General features: G+C 39.6%; 1 protein-coding gene across 2 annotated transcripts in view; it reads right to left on the bottom strand.

Annotated features, from left to right (window-relative positions):
• The window catches only part of LOC143123270 (GTPase IMAP family member 4-like), a 213,648-nt gene extending 204,110 nt beyond the window's left edge, over window positions 1-9,538 (bottom strand). For both annotated transcript variants that reach the window (XM_076284546.1, XM_076284564.1), the window contains exons 1-5: window positions 9,451-9,538; window positions 6,272-6,435; window positions 4,100-4,167; window positions 3,879-3,944; window positions 2,715-2,981 (exon numbers count right to left, since the gene is read on the bottom strand). In XM_076284546.1, coding sequence (XP_076140661.1) covers window positions 2,715-2,981; window positions 3,879-3,944; window positions 4,100-4,167; window positions 6,272-6,405 — 535 coding nt within the window. In that variant the 5' untranslated portion in view covers window positions 6,406-6,435; window positions 9,451-9,538. The remainder of the gene's footprint in view (window positions 1-2,714; window positions 2,982-3,878; window positions 3,945-4,099; window positions 4,168-6,271; window positions 6,436-9,450) is intronic.
• Window positions 9,539-17,282: the final 7,744 nt, after the last annotated feature.

Here is a 17,282-nt window from a genome sequence, read left to right as displayed (position 1 = left end):
AGCATACCAGCAGATAGGTAACGTTAGCAGACTTGGTAACTTTAAGCTAATTATGCTTTGTGGCTAACGTTTGTCGTGTGTTAGCTAACACAGTCGAAGTAGTCTCTTCACAACACACGTAACTAACAGTAATAATCATGCCAAACAGGGTATGGGTAGCCTCATATTATAGCCATGTAACTTACTGGGTGGTTGTTGGTGGTAACATTAACTTGGATTCACTAACTGAATAATGTGTTAACATTAGCTAGCTAACATTAGCACTGCTGAACTTATGTTTGTCAGCCTAATGTTAGGCTAATGGTAATGTTAGTGTTATCCAGCTCATCTGGCATAAACGCACGTTTTGTATTACAGGTATTATGTTTAAAACAACTCCATAATATTAGGTGGTCATGGTTTCTGAGTGTGTTGCACTACTAATTTGTCTCCTGGTGGATTTTTTTATGTCTGTCAACATCATTCACTTGTAATGGTTCACGAAAGTCTTTTTATAAATTTCTGTAACAGTGATTAAAATGCACTCTTTTTTTCTTTGATTGACAGGGCTGACCCCCAAAACGGACTTTGGAATCTCCCTGCCTTCATGGAAGTATCACATGCATTTTAGACTAGGCTATTCAAAAATAAAGAAAACTATCAAATAAAAAACTAGACTGCATTTCCGGCGGGAACTACAAAAGTGTGCTTGCCCTGGTCCGGTCACCAACGTGAGCAGACAGTGGCATAGGTGTAGCAGCCAAATATGTTGCTATGGTTGAGGTGTCATGTCCCTTTATTGCACAGGGGTTCGCTGTGTATCTGTGGGGGTGCATCAGGTATATAGGTAGGAAGCCTATTGTTGTGGTTAGGTGTTGACCCCGGAAGGGCAAAAGGTTTTTGACCGTTCTACCGTGAAGGTGCGTTTGCCATGCTGTTTTTAACCTACGTTGTGGAATAAATGGATACTCTTTCAAGCAAGGACAACGCTTGCGCTCTTCTTAAACGGTAACAATAACTTAACGCGTCAAACAGGTCATTCCAGGGCCTAACATCTCAGTAGATCCGCAGTAGGCCGATCTTCTACAACAATAGGCTTTAATGCCAAGGCATTAAAATGCTGCTTGTTTGTCAGGATACTTTTTCCCTGATTTAACGGAATAAGAAAACTTAAGCTAGCTCGCGAAGCGGTCATATAGGGATTGTCAAATGTTTTTTTTTTTTCCCATCATCTACTTCCTGAATTTTTGGTCAACGATACACGGGACACCGAAACAACGGGACACATGAAATTTGGTGGGTATGTAGCCCCACTAGACTTTTACGGAAAAAATTAGTTTGGTCCCCGGGACACACACCCGGCTCATATATAATTACAAATTCAGTAGGATTAAAGGGAAACCAAAATATTCATCATCATTTGGCTGCAATTCCAGTATTGGGTTACGTAGTAGTTTGTCCACCAGATGGCGCATCGTTGCAGCGAGGCGCAGACAGCTCTGGCAAACCGTAACTTTGTTGGAAGTTAATCTAAAGTGGGTTGGAAAGACAATAGACGTTTCCTACAAGGACAACACTGTAGTTTACCGCAGATAACGTCTAATAAGGGTAGGATGATTTTCACATGAATTGTAATTCCAATTTCTTCTTGAAGCCGAAATAAATCTGAGAATGTTTATCGGACATGCTTGGTTTTTACTGCAGGTAGCTACGCTAATCTTATACAAGCAATAGCCTGGGACCTAGGGCTGGGCGATATGGACCAAAAGTCATATCCTGATATATTTAGGTTGAATATCGATATAAGACATATATCCCGATATTTAGAGCTAAAATGAAATGTTCAGTCAAATATGAGTAGTTTTATTGAAAACTCACTACTCAAATAACAATAAAATGTAAACATAAAACTGGAGTGCCTTTTTTGAAATCAAAGCTCCGTAAGGTGCACATTTAAATAAAAAAAATATCTTAAATAAAAATAGCTTATAAAATAAAATAGGCCAATCTTTTTCTGAAATAAATATATTTATATGAGAAGGTATCATGCAGTTTCACAGCAGTGCAGAGAGGGGAGCAGTGCAGAGAGCTCCGGTCAGCGGCATGCGTTGAGCAAGGATCACGGCGCAAATTTGAACTATATCGATATATGCGATATGGTCTAATTCCATATCGCATTTTAAAATATATCGATATATCTTTTATATCGATATATCGCCCAGCCCTAATACCGACATGGAAGTCTTTGGCCAGTTACCTCTACGCCCTCCACATGTGTATTGGTACTGGCCAGGGGCGCGTTTCCCAAAATCATAGTTGCTAACCTGTTAGCAACATTGTTGGTTGCAATGCAATTTCCCATTGCCAACCAACTAAGTTGCTAACAGGTTAGCAACTATGGTTTTGGGAAACGCACCCCAGCTCGATAACTCTCTAAAAACTGACAAAGTGACAGACTAGCTGTCTGTGTATATCTTCTATTATCCATGCTACTGCATTTGCGTTATGTGGCCAAGAATTACGTTAGTATAGACAAAGGTATTTTATTTTGCCATATGCGCTTGTTATATGAAACACTGGAGAGGTGTTTTTGGTTCTCTATTGCATATTAATGATGTCATGTTTCACATTATTTGTCATTGCAACAGGTAGTACTAATTCTGTGTCGTCCAGTCTGAATTTAAGTCCACTTATCAAACTATTGAGTCTTTGAAAATTATGACACACACATTTACCTTTGACATCAAGAGTTGTTTTCCCACTTGGTTGTGATGATGTGGGTCTGTCTGTCCTCTCCCCCTGACACCAGTACTGGCCCTTATGAGACTCAGCAGCTCCTCTGATGGTGAATGTGTTTCCCTCAGACACTGGGACGCTGCTGGACCCCTTATACCACTTGTATGTCCAGCCACTGAGAGACTCTATCACACACTTCAGAGCGACCGTCTCTCCAATGAACACAGGACTCTGGGGCTCTACAGTCAGTGTAGCCAAAGGCAGCTCTGCAGAGGAGTAGATGGAGAGAACAAGGAGCAAAGGAGAATGAATATGAACTGTTCTCATTAGATTACGCAAGACCTTGGAAACAATATAGTAAACATGCCCATGTAATATTTTATTTATATATCAGTCTACAATTCAGACATGATACCGCGGCATGCCACTTCCATAAGTTATAAGTTAGAAAAAAAATTTTCAGTTGAAAAACAGACGCACCATCGTGTTGTGGACCAACTGTAGCGGTTTCACCCACTAGCCATGATGAAGGCATTACAGTAGTCAAGCCAAGAGATAACCATGGTCTGTACCAGTAGAAGCGGTCTGATTTTCCTCATATTGAATAGTGCGAGGCATAATGGTCAGAGAATGTTAGCCTGGCCATCAATCATGACACCTCATCACCTAAGTTTCTTGCAACATAGATAGATAGCAGAGGCGATTGCTCTAAGACTACAGATACAAGATAGTGTCATAGATGAATATATATACAGGAAATTGAGTACCAGAGTAACAATTTTGTTGAATTTTTGTTGATGTTGTGATGTATGGTTTGTTTGACTAAGAAGACCAGCAGTTTGGTCTTAGAGAGGTGGTGTTCCTTCTTCAAAGCAGATATGTCAGAGAGGCAATTTAAGTAGCTGCGTACCAACAACATTTCCACATACAATTTGAATATCATAATAACTGATATAGCTGACATTTATAAATGCCCATTCCAATCTATAGAATTGAAAGTATACTGTCCTATACTATATTTAAGTATTGTAAATTACCAGTTGCCATGCAAAATTTGTGTTCTCTCCTTTGATTTTCAGGCCTTGTGAAACAAAGCGCTTGTGAAATTACCCAACTAAAAGACCCCCTTAGGTTAGCATTGTTAAATGTAGACTTAAATGTACCTTTAGGCTGGCAGAATCTGTCATATATCAGGATGCCCAGAATAACCGGCACGATGGATAGAATAACTGTGCTTAAATAAGTGGATATAGAAACATAGAACACAAAAATAAAATATGCAATTATATTGTAATAAGCAATAATGCAATACATGAACACTACTAAGTCATTGCAATATAATGAGGCAACATATTTTAACATTGCATTTTTTAACATATCTTACCTATTTTACTCCATTGAAGTGAACTGACTTTTGCTGGGGACACCTTTGATGGTAGGGTTGGCAACTTTCTGATATGAAAATATGGAACCGGAGACGGGGGGGGGGGGGGGGGGGTGCACACGTCAGTACAATATACAGTTAATAATGATGGTACATAATGCTAATAGACATTAGGGGGGGAGGGAGCACACGTCAGTACACCGGCTTATACGTCAGTTAGTAGTGAGGGGGGGGGGTATTTATAAAGGCTATATGTGTGTGTGTGTGTATTGCAAGATATTTATATAAAACCTTTTCAACATCTGACAGCAGACCAATGCAAAAACTTGAGATTTGTATTGAACATTGCTATACAGGCAATACTGTGTGTGAGAGAGAGTGAGAGAGAAATTTGAATTTGAAACGTGAGAAATATGAAATTTGTGCTTGGAAATCCATGGAAATATAAATTATGTTGAAAATATGTGTGAGCAGTGGACAAAGTAGTTCATGGTTTGTGGGGTACCCTCATACAACAAATGCGTAACATGCTTTGTAACCCCTCTGATTTCATCAGCTAATCGATTCAGATTAAAAAAAAATATTCCTACATTAATTAAAATAAATTGCACAGTTACACCATTTGTCAATGTTGTGTGTGCAGATATGCCTAAGCTATATGTGGGAGGGAGGCCTGTCACCAACAGCCTGCACACTTTAGATATCTTAGGAGCTATACAACCTCCACACTGACTGCATATTTTATTCAAGGAGGCTTGCAGAATTTGGTGCAAAGAAAGAAAACAATATCAATAAAACCTTTTATTTTTTCCCAGTGTGAATATACTGTATGCAGTGCAAAATACTGTATGCAGTCATAAACGCTCATTTAAATTTAAAAAGGCCAAAATTCAAACTGTATTTTGTCTATTAGCATTTTGTACCATCATTATTTATGTGTATGTGACAATATTCTTTCCTCAGCTTCCTGTAAAACCAATAATGTAGACTTGATCAAATGTGTATTTATGAAGACCACATATGGAGTAAATCACTCCCCATAGAAACACAGCTGTGCACTGGATATGGAGGTCAGTATACTGTATCTCTGATCTAAAATGTGAAAGAATTCACATTCAAACTCAGCTACAGTTTAAAGACTGTATAAAAAGCCTACTTGTCAAATGGGGAAAGACAGAAACACACAAACAAACATACATAGACATCAAATGGGCCTACATATGAATAAGACAACAGCTTGTACGATTACTTTTAAGAAATTATTGTATGTGAGTTTGAGAATCTCAGAAACTCAGATCTTCCGTGTTCCAGGTTGTAAAGTTGATGAGAATTTGAGAATATAAACTCTGTTTAAAAATAGGCATAATGTGCCTCTGGTGGGCTTAGAACTCAGTAAGTCAGGTGCATGGCAATGTGAAGGTTCTACGTGGATTTACCTCAAGAAAATACCACGAAGCTTCAGGCAAACACAAACAAGACAGATAATAAGAGAGACAACAAAATGCAGGCATGTTTGACACAAAGGGAAGTGCAGAAACTCTTGGCAGAGTAATATCCAGGGACTAGGGAAGTTTGATTTGTGGATGGTTTGATCTTTGGAACTTTGATGTTAAACAGAATAATGTTGTAGTGATTGATAAGCCTGTGTATACACGAGTGTGAGTTTGTGTGTCATTTATGTATTTCTGTGTTGGGAAATTAGGAGAGGCATGTGTGTCTGCATTTTAATTTTAGATTTGTTTCCCATACATTGACTTATTTGTGGCGGCCCACCACAATATCAACATTGACCACCACACAATGATTTTTTTATGTTGTACTAATTTATTTGGGATGAAATCCTTTCTTTTTATCTCTCTCTCTCTAATTATATTATGTGCAAGCATTGTTGGGTTGTCGAGGTTAGCACACTATAACGTTACAGCTACTTGTCAATATCGACTTGTTCATTTTCTATTCTATTCTATTCATTTTATTGACTCAGAAACACAGAATGTTTGCTCAACACTCCCTCCACCCCCTTCACTTACCACCACAAATACAATGAAATTCTGTGGGAAACCCTGGAGTTGTATTATCTGTGGAGCATGTGGCTTTTTTTCAGACAACACAGTGAAGACAGACTAAGAATGAGTGGGAGAAGGAGATGGGGTTTGGGATCAGGAAACTCACCCTCCATCAGAGCGTGCTGCTGACACAGCCATGTCTTTGTCCTTCTCCACGGTCCCACAGCTGTGAGCTGCAGACTCTGGTGTGAGTGTCTCACTGTGACCTTCAGGCTCCTCTCTCTCCTGAGGCACAGCCATCCTAACTGCAATGGTAGAGTCAATCTAGTCCTGAAGAGGAGGAAAATATAGATTGACATGTAGCTTTCACATATGCAGGGTTTCCTAGCAGCAGTGGGATATGGCTTTCTTCTTTCTATGAGGAGAAGCCTAGTAATGATGCTTAGTTTACTACTAAGCTTGGGGTAACATAGAAATGTCCATGCTTTCACAGAAATATATATATGATATATATCATACACATACACATGCACAGTACCCTCCAGAATTGTTGGCACCTTTGCTAAAGTTGACTAAAAACAGGTTTAAAAAATAATATCTTGGTGATTTCTATAATGTCCCAATGGAAACAATGAAGAAAATTGTTACATTGAAGGAAAGCTAATTTATTCTAATAAAGAAATAAATATTTCTACAAAAACTGTTTAATGAAAGAGTATAAGGCTATAAAATAAGCCCTCATATATTTTGTGCCCAAGATGTATCGAGGCTATGTTATTTGATATTGTTTCATAGGGCTTTAGTGGTGGTGTTGAAGCCTATATAAGCCCAGTGTTTTCTTGTCAAGTGCTCTGTTTGTGGCATTTTTGATAATAAAGAGCACAAAAGAAATACCTGTTATCTCCTCCATGGTAGAATGTTATGTAGGCCTACACATTTAGGAACAGATATTGGGTTCTGCCCAGTCGAGCAACATAAAAGTAACGTAAAAGTAACGAGTAACGTAAAAAGTTACTTTCCATAGAGGGTAACTAAGTAAAGTAACGGGTTACTTTTTTGAGAAGTAACGAGTAACGAGCAAACACTACCTTAAAAGTAACTTCCCCAACACTGGATGCTTCACATCTTACCACAAACGTGGAGGCGAAATGGCAGGGCCCAGTGGGCCTACACGATGCCAGGACTTGCCGGGGATGTAATTTGAGTGACACATTTCAACAGGGTGCGTTAGGCCTATATCTACTAGAATATTATCAGATCCACTACAGACTAATTAATGTGTAGGCTGTAACTTAATGTTATATGTGCAATTGCAGGAGAACTTGATGGGTAGGCTAATGGGGCAAAGAGGATACCCATGCCTTCCGACACCTCTAGAGTAATTTGAAAGTGATTGTAGTACCAGTTTTGGCCACAATCTTACATACGGTTCCTTTAAGAAAGCGTCATTTAAAGCAGCCAATACTGGATACAGTCCACTGGATTATTTTATTGTGCTTTTGACATTAATAGGCTATCTTAAAGTTACACATTTACACGGTCAGTTAGGCTATTCTCTGCCAACCAAGGTCTCGTTTGCAGACACTCAAATATTGCTCTTTTTTGTTATTACAGTTCTCTCCTCCTCGTAAGCCTCGAGGAGAACTTAGATGTTATTACTAAGACGTTATTACAAGCAGGGGTGCCAATAATTGTGAGCGTAATTAATCGTGTTTTTGTTAATGATATTTATAATTCTGCAGCTTATGCTCCTGTCTCTAAATAGGCACAGTCTAGACTAAGCCTATAGCTATGTTGCTTGATTTTCTGTAATAAATGCAGCTTGTAGCCTAGGCTACTTCAGCAAACCTAGACCCATTGTGGCATCAGTTTCGATTTTAAGTGTAGCGTGAGAGGGAGTGTGCCTGTTGCGGCTATTTAATTTGCATTTTTCATGTCTGTGCCCAGGGGCCCAGTGGTTCATAATCCATCCAGTAACTAACTAGATTTACAAGTCTGGTGGGTCTTTAATACAGGCATCATGAATGGATGTGCATAAAGCAAATCTATCATAAAACATGAGGCACACAGAGTGAAGAGGATGTGCGGTCAATAGCTTTAAGAAAACAAACTGAACTTTCCATAGGTTTTCAAAGTAGGCCTAACATGTTTTCTTCCCAGCATAGGCCTAGTTGGGCAGTAACCTAAAAGTTGTATCTGCCTAGTTAGTAGGCTATTGCTGTGTTAACCCTGTTCGGTTCCACTTGCATGTGAGAAATCCTACTTACATATGAAAAATATAAAGACAAACCTGCGCTCAGTGAGCAATCCAGCGCCACTCACGTTTAAGGGCAATTCCACGCAAAACTGTCACATTCATAACGCCAACACAATGCCATGGTATTTAGTTGGCGTTATGGATATGACAGTTTTGCGTGGAGTTGCCCTTAAATGCTCACAGCCTCAATTCTTGCATGAAACTTCACCTCACTGAATATGAGCCATCCAGACTCCAAGACCATCACCAAATCTCTGGTAGGCCTAATGTTCAATTTCGCCAATGACATGTCAACGAATTGAGTGTTGTTAACTATGTTACTTTGCATACCAAGGGACACTGGAAAAATAGGGGGTGCAAGGCCTATACTTCTGTCATTCCACTTTACATTTCAAGTTACTTGCACATTAAAACTAGTAGAAAATGTAGGCTATTTAAAAATCCTCTGTTGAATGAAAGTAGCCTAACTGTAGGTTAAATATCCAAACTTTTTCTTGTAACCGTCTTTATGTGGCTCTTCAGAGATTAAAAAAAATAATAAATTTGGTAAAAGTGGCTCTCCAGGCAAAAAAGGTTGCCGACCCCTGGCCTATCTCAACCACTTGTCTTGTGAGTTGTCTTCTCCTTAAATGCAAAAGCCATTCCAGACAACACCTAAACTGGTTGTTCAGTTTTTTTGTTGGCATGTGCCTAGCCTACACCACATTCCTGAATACTTTTACTGTAAGCCTCATAGTTCATTGTCCTGTCCTGTTTGTCGGTTTGATTGCATGTTGAAATATTAGTATCACAAAATCATAGTAAAAAGATACTACTACCATGGTGATGTTACTGTGAATTGAAATGATCATATTATTATATTAATCATTCTCCTATTTTTGTACTTTAATTTAGAACTAAGCAATGCTTTTAGACCTCATCTGAATCAGTGTGTGTTTACGGATTGAAGGCGTTAACTTGTGTGTATGTCTTCTTACTTGATTGTATAGCTGTTGTTTGCTAATGGTAACAGAAAAAAAAAACTCATGTAGGGCTACATGTCAGGGACATATTGTAACCTACATGTGTATGATAGAATAATGTCTTACCTTCACTATAAGAAGCATTCATTCCTCAGAGATCCGAATTCCAAAGAAGTGTTAGTCTCACATACACCTACTTCTGTGTGTTGTGCACTCTGAGTATGTTCTAGTACAGAAGACCAAAACCTGTTTGACTGCATGACGCTGGTTTCATGTTTCAATCAACCCGATCACACGCGCCATGCATATGATTCCATACGCAAACCTATAATTAAAATCTAATAATTTGCACATGCGCGATAGCCTGAAATAGGCTTCCTCAACCTTGCACTGGCTTTGACAGGTAGCTTAAATCTGTTCATTTTCTCCTGTTTGCTATTGTTTCTGTTTCAAAATGTATGTTTAAACTGCTACCCTACTTATCCCACACATCTGTTGAGTATTTAATATTTTATTGGCGATTGTGTTTTTTGTTGTTGTTGTTGAACGAGTGTGCATTCAATATGAGCAAGTGCCATTTTAATAATAGCCTAGTAAAGCTGTGATATTTTAATTTGAGCCTGTTTGGAAGGTGACTGCTATAAAGTTCTCGGACATATTTTTTAACTTCACCAAAAGTGGAATGTCTGTTTGGCTACCGCAGCTCAGATGAATGCATAGGGGTGGATGTTGTGGTCAGCTTTGGTAAATTGGTACAAAAGTATGTATTTTTACGTGGTCAATTAAAATCCTATTTTGCCTTGGCCGCTTCCAAGTTTTGCAAGTATAAGAAAACACGGAGACCATGTCAATCTCCGCCGTGGCCTACTGGTTAGCGCTACAGACTTGTAACCACATGGGTTCTACATGGGCTACATGGGTACTTTACAGTCCATAGTGACTGAGCTGACATCCTCTTCTGTAAGTACAGCTACATGCATGAAAATTGATATATCGGGGCAGCCGTGGCCTTCTGGGTAGCACCTCGGACTTGTAACCGGAGGGTTGCCGGTTCGAACCCCAATTAGTAGGCACGGCTGAAGTGCCCTTGAGCAAGGCACCTAACCCCTCACTGCTCCCCGAGCGCCGCTGTTGTTGCAGACAGCTCACTGCTCCGGGATAGTGTGTGCTTCACCTCACTGTGTGTTTACTGTGTGCTGAGTGTTTCACTAATTCACGGATTGGGATAAATGCAGAGACCAAATTTCCCTCACAGGATCAGTGGCGTAACGAGCCAACACAGGGCCCATATGCAGGATTATCAAGGCGGGCCCCCCTTCTACAGCATGTGATAACGCAATGTCCACGAGTAGGCTACCATGAATAGGAGAGGATAGGATCCTTGAGACACAGCATATAAGAGATGAGATGACTGACAAAATCAGGAGTACGTGCACCACAAAAACAAAAATACTGGTGAAGGCGCACAACCAGGCTTGGAATTTCACCATTCTGGGGGCAAGGCCACTTGGCCTTCAGTTGGGCATATTTGGTGGGGGGCACAAAGGCCACATGTCAGGGCACCAAGGCCAAAGTTAACTATACAGTAGTAGGCTATAAAAATGATCAAAGTTGTATTTAGCCTATTCACTGCAGTAGACCTGCATCATTGTATGAAACATTACAAAAACATGAAACATGACATATTACATATAACTGTAAATCATCTGATCATCTAATAAAAACAGATATCTAGGCTATATATAACATTTATTTTATATTTGGCCTGCTATGAAATCATGTATTGGACAATTTAAATTTAAGCACAGCTCATCTAAGAAACTCACATAGCCTAGATGCTTAGCATTTTGTGATCAGGCTACTTTCACAAACTCTTAGTCAGCTGTCCTCTGATTTACCAATATCTAGGCGATATTTGTAACATTTATGTTGTATTTGGCCCGTTATGAAATCATGTGGAACAATTTAAACACATTAAAGCCCAAATTTGGAGACATCAATGCATGTCGAAATTTACTGCAAATTCAAAACTGGATTACTCTGGAACGGCTAACTGTACAGGGGAATGCTTTACACCTTTATGTTCGGTAAGGTCTGATGTTTATTCTGATATGTGGTTTGTCATGTGTTAAAAGAAGGGTTCGTAAAGTATTCCACCGAGATGAATGGGTAGGGAGATCATGGACGCAAAACCTTCAGTAGAATGTATGATTAAATTGAATTATATTATTTACTTTTCTCGCGAACCGTTCAACACAGCAATTATAGGCTAACATCGTTTAAAAGCTGAGAAAAAGCTCTTTCATGTGACATCACTTGTGATGTCTGTGTGATGAATAGGCTACTTCGCGAGTAGTTTGGACGCACTTTTTTGCGATGTCACTTTCCCCACTGCGTAAAAGACTAAATTAATTTGCGCTGTGAATGCTAAGATTATTTTGACAGGCCGCAGGCTAAATAAAAATCGCTATTAGTAAGACACAAAGCAGAATATTGAAAGAAGGGGGCACCAAGGCCACCGTGGCCTGTAAACCTATGATTTTCAAAGGGGCTTCACGGCCAACGCAAGGGGCTACGACGGCCATGGCCGTCGTGGCCGCCGTGAAATTCCTACCCTGCGCACAACACATGAAAAAACACTGCTGGTTAGGCTACTATATGAAATTGCATTAATGATAAGTCATTATGTTATGCTAAATCGTTCATTTAGCCACAAACATAGCTAGTGCATAATATAACTGCCCGTCTGCCCTCTTTGACTGAGCTGCCCCCCTTACCAAAAAAAAAAAATATATATATATAACGTAATTTTGATATTCTTAAAAAGCGAAAGTAGGCTATGTGTGAGCGCAGATAGGTGTGTCCGATGTATCAGCTGGAATAGTGATGTGAGTCGCCGAGCAGAGGTGATGGATGTCACAGGTGAGCTACATGAAACTGAGAATTCAAATTCAAATTATGTTAGGAAAAAACGGTGAGTATCCTAGTGTAGCAAGAAGCATATTTTTTCATTGTCATTAACGTGAACCATAGATATATACACTAGATGTCGCCTTCTGCTTCTCAGCATGCGTCAACACCGCCGCCATCTTTGTACAGGGATCTGAAGCGCTAAACTAGTTCTCCTGTATTGTCAGCGTTACCTATTTAACGACGTTTGGCCATCCCCAGCGATAGAAAACCTTTTTAGCGATTAGCGACAAATTTGGGAACTTCTCACAATGATGGCAGATCGGCTTCTTTGTTGTTGAAACGTAAGAAAATCACCTTTCTCATGGCTTTGTCATTTATGAATTCAGCTACATCTCGTTTGCCCATGGCACTGACCCATGATTATAAAAGTAACGACTGGCGTAGCCTATGTAGTAGCAGAGGTAAATGTTCTACAGATCTACAGCAACTTCTGCTGAGATTACAACTTACATGAGTAAACGAGACGAGGGGTATGTGGCCTCAACCAAAGCCTGTCTAGAAGAGCCTGTTTACTTTCATTGTATCGAACCTGGTTGCATTTTACTTATTGTTCCTCTAGGGGCCGCCGCTAGCTAGTGCAGAATGAATGGGAGTCTATGGGGCTAGACGGGTAAAATGTATCTTTATTATCGTCTTAAGCTTTGTTTTCTCTAGACTCAACCATAAATACATGCCTGTCAGTTGGAACAACCCAAAAAACTAGATAATTGCTTGAGATTTTGATGATTTATGGTGATTTTATTTTCGCTAGATCTTTGCCCAGATTGACGCTAATGCATTATAGAGGAGTGGATCGCTGAAGCAAGATGGCGTCTCGATTGACGCATTCGTTCCAATGAACAGCAGTAGTCAAGGCGACATCTAGTGTATATGTCTATGAACGTGAACAATATTACACAGCTAACCGTATGTTGCATTTTTGCACGCGAAAATGTATAACGAGTCTATTTGATGGAGAATACGTGAACTTTAAACCATTAAGATGGGCAATAGGTGAATAGGCAGACATCATTAGTCTATTAACCTAAAGGCTAATGAATAACTTTAGACAAGGTGCATTGCTCCTAAACTCAAAAAAGTTTATTTATTACCTGGTTTGGTCCAACAAAGATAATCTTAACATGGACTATGCTGGGCTGTGTTAAGCTCTGAACAATGTCCGTTTTACAGTGAAAGGCCCGGTCACGAGTGACGATTATTGCGATAGGGGGCCCGGCCGTCAATAATGTATTTCCAGTGTGATGCGGGCCCCTGATTGGTCCGGGCCCGTAAGCAACCGCGTACCCTGCTTACCGATCGTTACACCCCTGTACAGGATCAAAAGAGTATTTACTTACTTTCTGTATCTGATTCTGATTGTTGTCTCTGACTGTTATCTTTGTTTCTTTACAGTTGCTGATACGTAATTAGCCTGTTTTATCTTAACTTATTCCTCTGAGAACCAAAGTGTGTATGGAGACTTGTCCTTCTCTCCTTTTCTTTTCTTGTTTTAATTTGCCTATTGTTTTGTGGTGGATGTGATATGCGTTTTAATACTTTTTCATCCAGTGAGCAAGATTTTGTATTGTACAACAATTTTTCATTCATACATAATGTATTCATGTCTTAGATACAGCACATCTTTATATTTGTATTGTGTGTGTGTGTGTGTGTGGTTATACTACCTTATTGTTCTGCACATTGAAAAGCATTTGTGAAATCAGTTTCAGAATGGCCCCCCACCCTGAAGAGGAACTGAATCTTACTTAATCTTAATCTATCTTAATCTAAAATGTTTGAACACTACACTATATCCCAATACTGAAATCTATTATACAATAATATTTTGCTCCTTGAGTTGGTTTCAACAACTGTGGGATATTTTTGACTCTAGTGTTTAAGCAATTGTGAAAAAAACTGTAGGTGAAATATAAATTTTCATGCTTGTGACCCTTTGACTTTTTCTCACATGAGTTTTAAATAAAAACAGAAGTATTAACCCATAATTTCACTTCTGTCTCAGGACTCTCAGTTGTCGGTGTGGTGTGTGTGTGTGTGTGTGTGTGTGTGTGCAGAGCTGGCAACTCTGACGCATTGGCCGTGAGACACACGCATTTGATTAGTTTCACACGCTCACACACCACACCCCCGATTTCTCACGCTGAAGTGTCAACCCGGTCGGTCAGATGCCTGAAAAATGAGTTTAGCCTATGTATAGACCTTGATCGACTAGTTATGCTTTCAGAGACGGTGAGAGGGTTCAAGAGCACCCCCTGTCTGTGGAATTTTCTAAATGTTCTCTCATTTGCAATGCTACTTCAGAAGCCATCCCAGGCGCATTCCCCCCGCATTTTCCCGGCTGCAGGTATGCTTTGAGTATTATTGAGTATTTTTCACGCTGAAGTGTCAACCTGGTAGGTCAAATACCTGGCAGATGAGGTTCAACTAAACTAAACCTATACATATGATATCACACATCATGTGAACGAGTGGAATCTAAGCTTTCCAATAATATTAGCGCCAAGTTGCTGTGATAAATGGTTCGCGAGAAAATTAACATTGAACCGACGTGCAATTTAGGCTAATAATATTTGCATTTTGCACACAGTGCACACCCATTACTCTCGGTTTAATATCTCACTAACCCTTCACACAACACGTGGCAAACCCAATATCACAATAAACAGCAAACCATACTGAATACGAGGATAGCCTATAAAGCATGCCTCTGTGCAATAAGTGGTTCCTGAGTAATCCGGTTTTGAAATTGCAACACATTTCTACATAGCCTCATTGGGGCGAAATTATGTATAATGTAAATGTAAACTATTTGTCAGTAGGCCTACATACATTTTTGTAAATTGCTCAGCCATAGATTATCCCACTATCAAGGTTCTTATATTGTCAGGTTCCAGCCAATCCCACTTACACAGATAAATTAATATATATTGGCATGCTTCCTAGTGACATTAGTGCAAAAATATGAAGAAAATCAAATAATGAGACACAAATATTGATATAAAGCCTGACATAAGCCATATGCAAACATTCACATCATACGTTCCCATATATGGGTACATCCTGAAAAAGGAAGAGCATGTTATAGGCTATGGCCATTACAATGACCAATATATTATCTTAAATAAACTAGCTGGATAACACAGGTGACCACTTCTGCATACTTTCATGGAGTGCTGAAATGTACACACATTTTTGAACATTTCTGAACTGTGACATGTAGAATATGTTTTTGTGGTTGTGAACTTATTGCAATATCACCATAACTATTCCACCTGTGTGTGCATGGTTATAATTCTGAAGTGCAAAATAGCTTAGCTACAGCACAAATATTTCCATAAAAATAAGTCTGACCAATTTATTTTGAAAGTGCACCTGGTTGATGCATTTAAAAGTATACAAACATTTCTTAAATTCTTACAAAACACCCCCCCCCCCCCCAACACACACACACACACACACTTTTGCCATGCGAAATACCAGTGCTGTTTTCAGCATCTGTTTAGTGCTTCATTGTCATTTTCATTGGATTCTCCCATTTGCGCGTAAATCGCTCATAAACTTTTTTTTTGTTACACGCATTCTCCAATTCCGCTTCCGTCACACACAGAGTGACAAGCGGCAAATCCCCCGCAGTGTTGAAGAGATCAGTCGTCCCCCTCACTTTTGATAAGGAAAAAAGCCTTATAGGTACGCCAAATAAATAATAACCTATAGGTTTACGCTAGGCTATGTAAAACTCCCCATTAACAGCATCACGTCACTAACCACAGCTAAGACTGCACAATCTCAGTTCACTCTGTTGGATATCTGAAGCCAGTTTGTCTACTTAGATACTGTGAATCCTCAAATTATGGCCGGGGTCTTAAGACAAAGTACAGGCCTTTAGGGGCAGGATTGTATTCGAGACAGCCCTTTATTTCTTATGCGAGTTTTATTTTGAGACATGCGTTTCTTGGAGCGGCATACTGGTAGGCCTTCAAAAGCATAACATTTTCGGTTTAGTTTGATATTTCATTTACTTTTGGACTGTTTGATTATATTGTTAAATGTTGGGACTGATGGGCACTGAAATCTGGGGAGGTATTTGATGATCACTATTACGTTCCATGTAGTTGAAAGAGTGTCGGGATTTCAAACAAACCATCCGCTTTCATGCGTTCATTGAACGTCCGCGGTGCTGTAATGGAAACCTTATTGCGTAGCCAAGTAGCCTATATATTGAGTTATTTTTAAATTATGCATGATTTACTTTTTATTAATTTCGTAGGCTGGCTTTATTTTGTTATATAGAAGTATCTAAATAACCTGTTAAAATGTACCAGAATTCAGGAAATTGCATCTAGTCCAAAACATTTTTTCGGGGGGAGGACCCCCATACCCCCCGCTGAAATGTCCCACCCACTTTCAGAATGCCTCCGACGCCCATGGTCCTAGTAGTAGGCTAGATCGATCCCTTTGATACCAATGTTAATTAAACTCTGGGACCCTGGTCCCAGGGATGGATTACTGCACGGGCCTTCCGGGCCCAGGCCCAAGGTATCAGGGGGCCCTGAAGCCCAAGCCTTTGCATGGAATCATTGCCTCAATATCAACACATCAGGATGTAGGCTATGAATCTGATTGAATTTAGTATTGGCCATCCCCAAAATGCACCAGAATAACCACATTATGCGACAAATTAGTGGGGAGCCCTTAATACATCTTTTTTTACTGTACGGTATAATGCTGAATGAGCCAAACAAAAATTTCCGCAGCAAAACTTTGGTTGGCCCCACCAAATCTCACTCCAAGGTTTTTTGAAAAGTTGGCAGCCCTGGTGTGTGTGTGTGTGTGTGTGTGTATGTGTGTGTGTGTGTGTGTAGTTATACTATCTTATTGTTCTACACATTGCAAAGCATTTGTTAAATAAGTTTCAGAATGCCCCCCCCCCCACCTTAAAGAGGAATTGATTCTTAATCTAAAATGTTGGAACACTACTGTACATC

The sequence above is a fragment of the Alosa pseudoharengus genome, unplaced genomic scaffold, assembly GCF_046254945.1.
Source record: "Alosa pseudoharengus isolate Yale_2024_CS ecotype anadromous, Long Island Sound unplaced genomic scaffold, YU_APseudo_1.1 YU_APseudo_1.1_scf_1, whole genome shotgun sequence".
NCBI lineage: Eukaryota > Metazoa > Chordata > Actinopteri > Clupeiformes > Clupeidae > Alosa > Alosa pseudoharengus.
The sequence above is the reverse complement of the archived record's forward strand: the minus strand, read 5'-3'. Positions and strand labels throughout refer to the sequence as shown.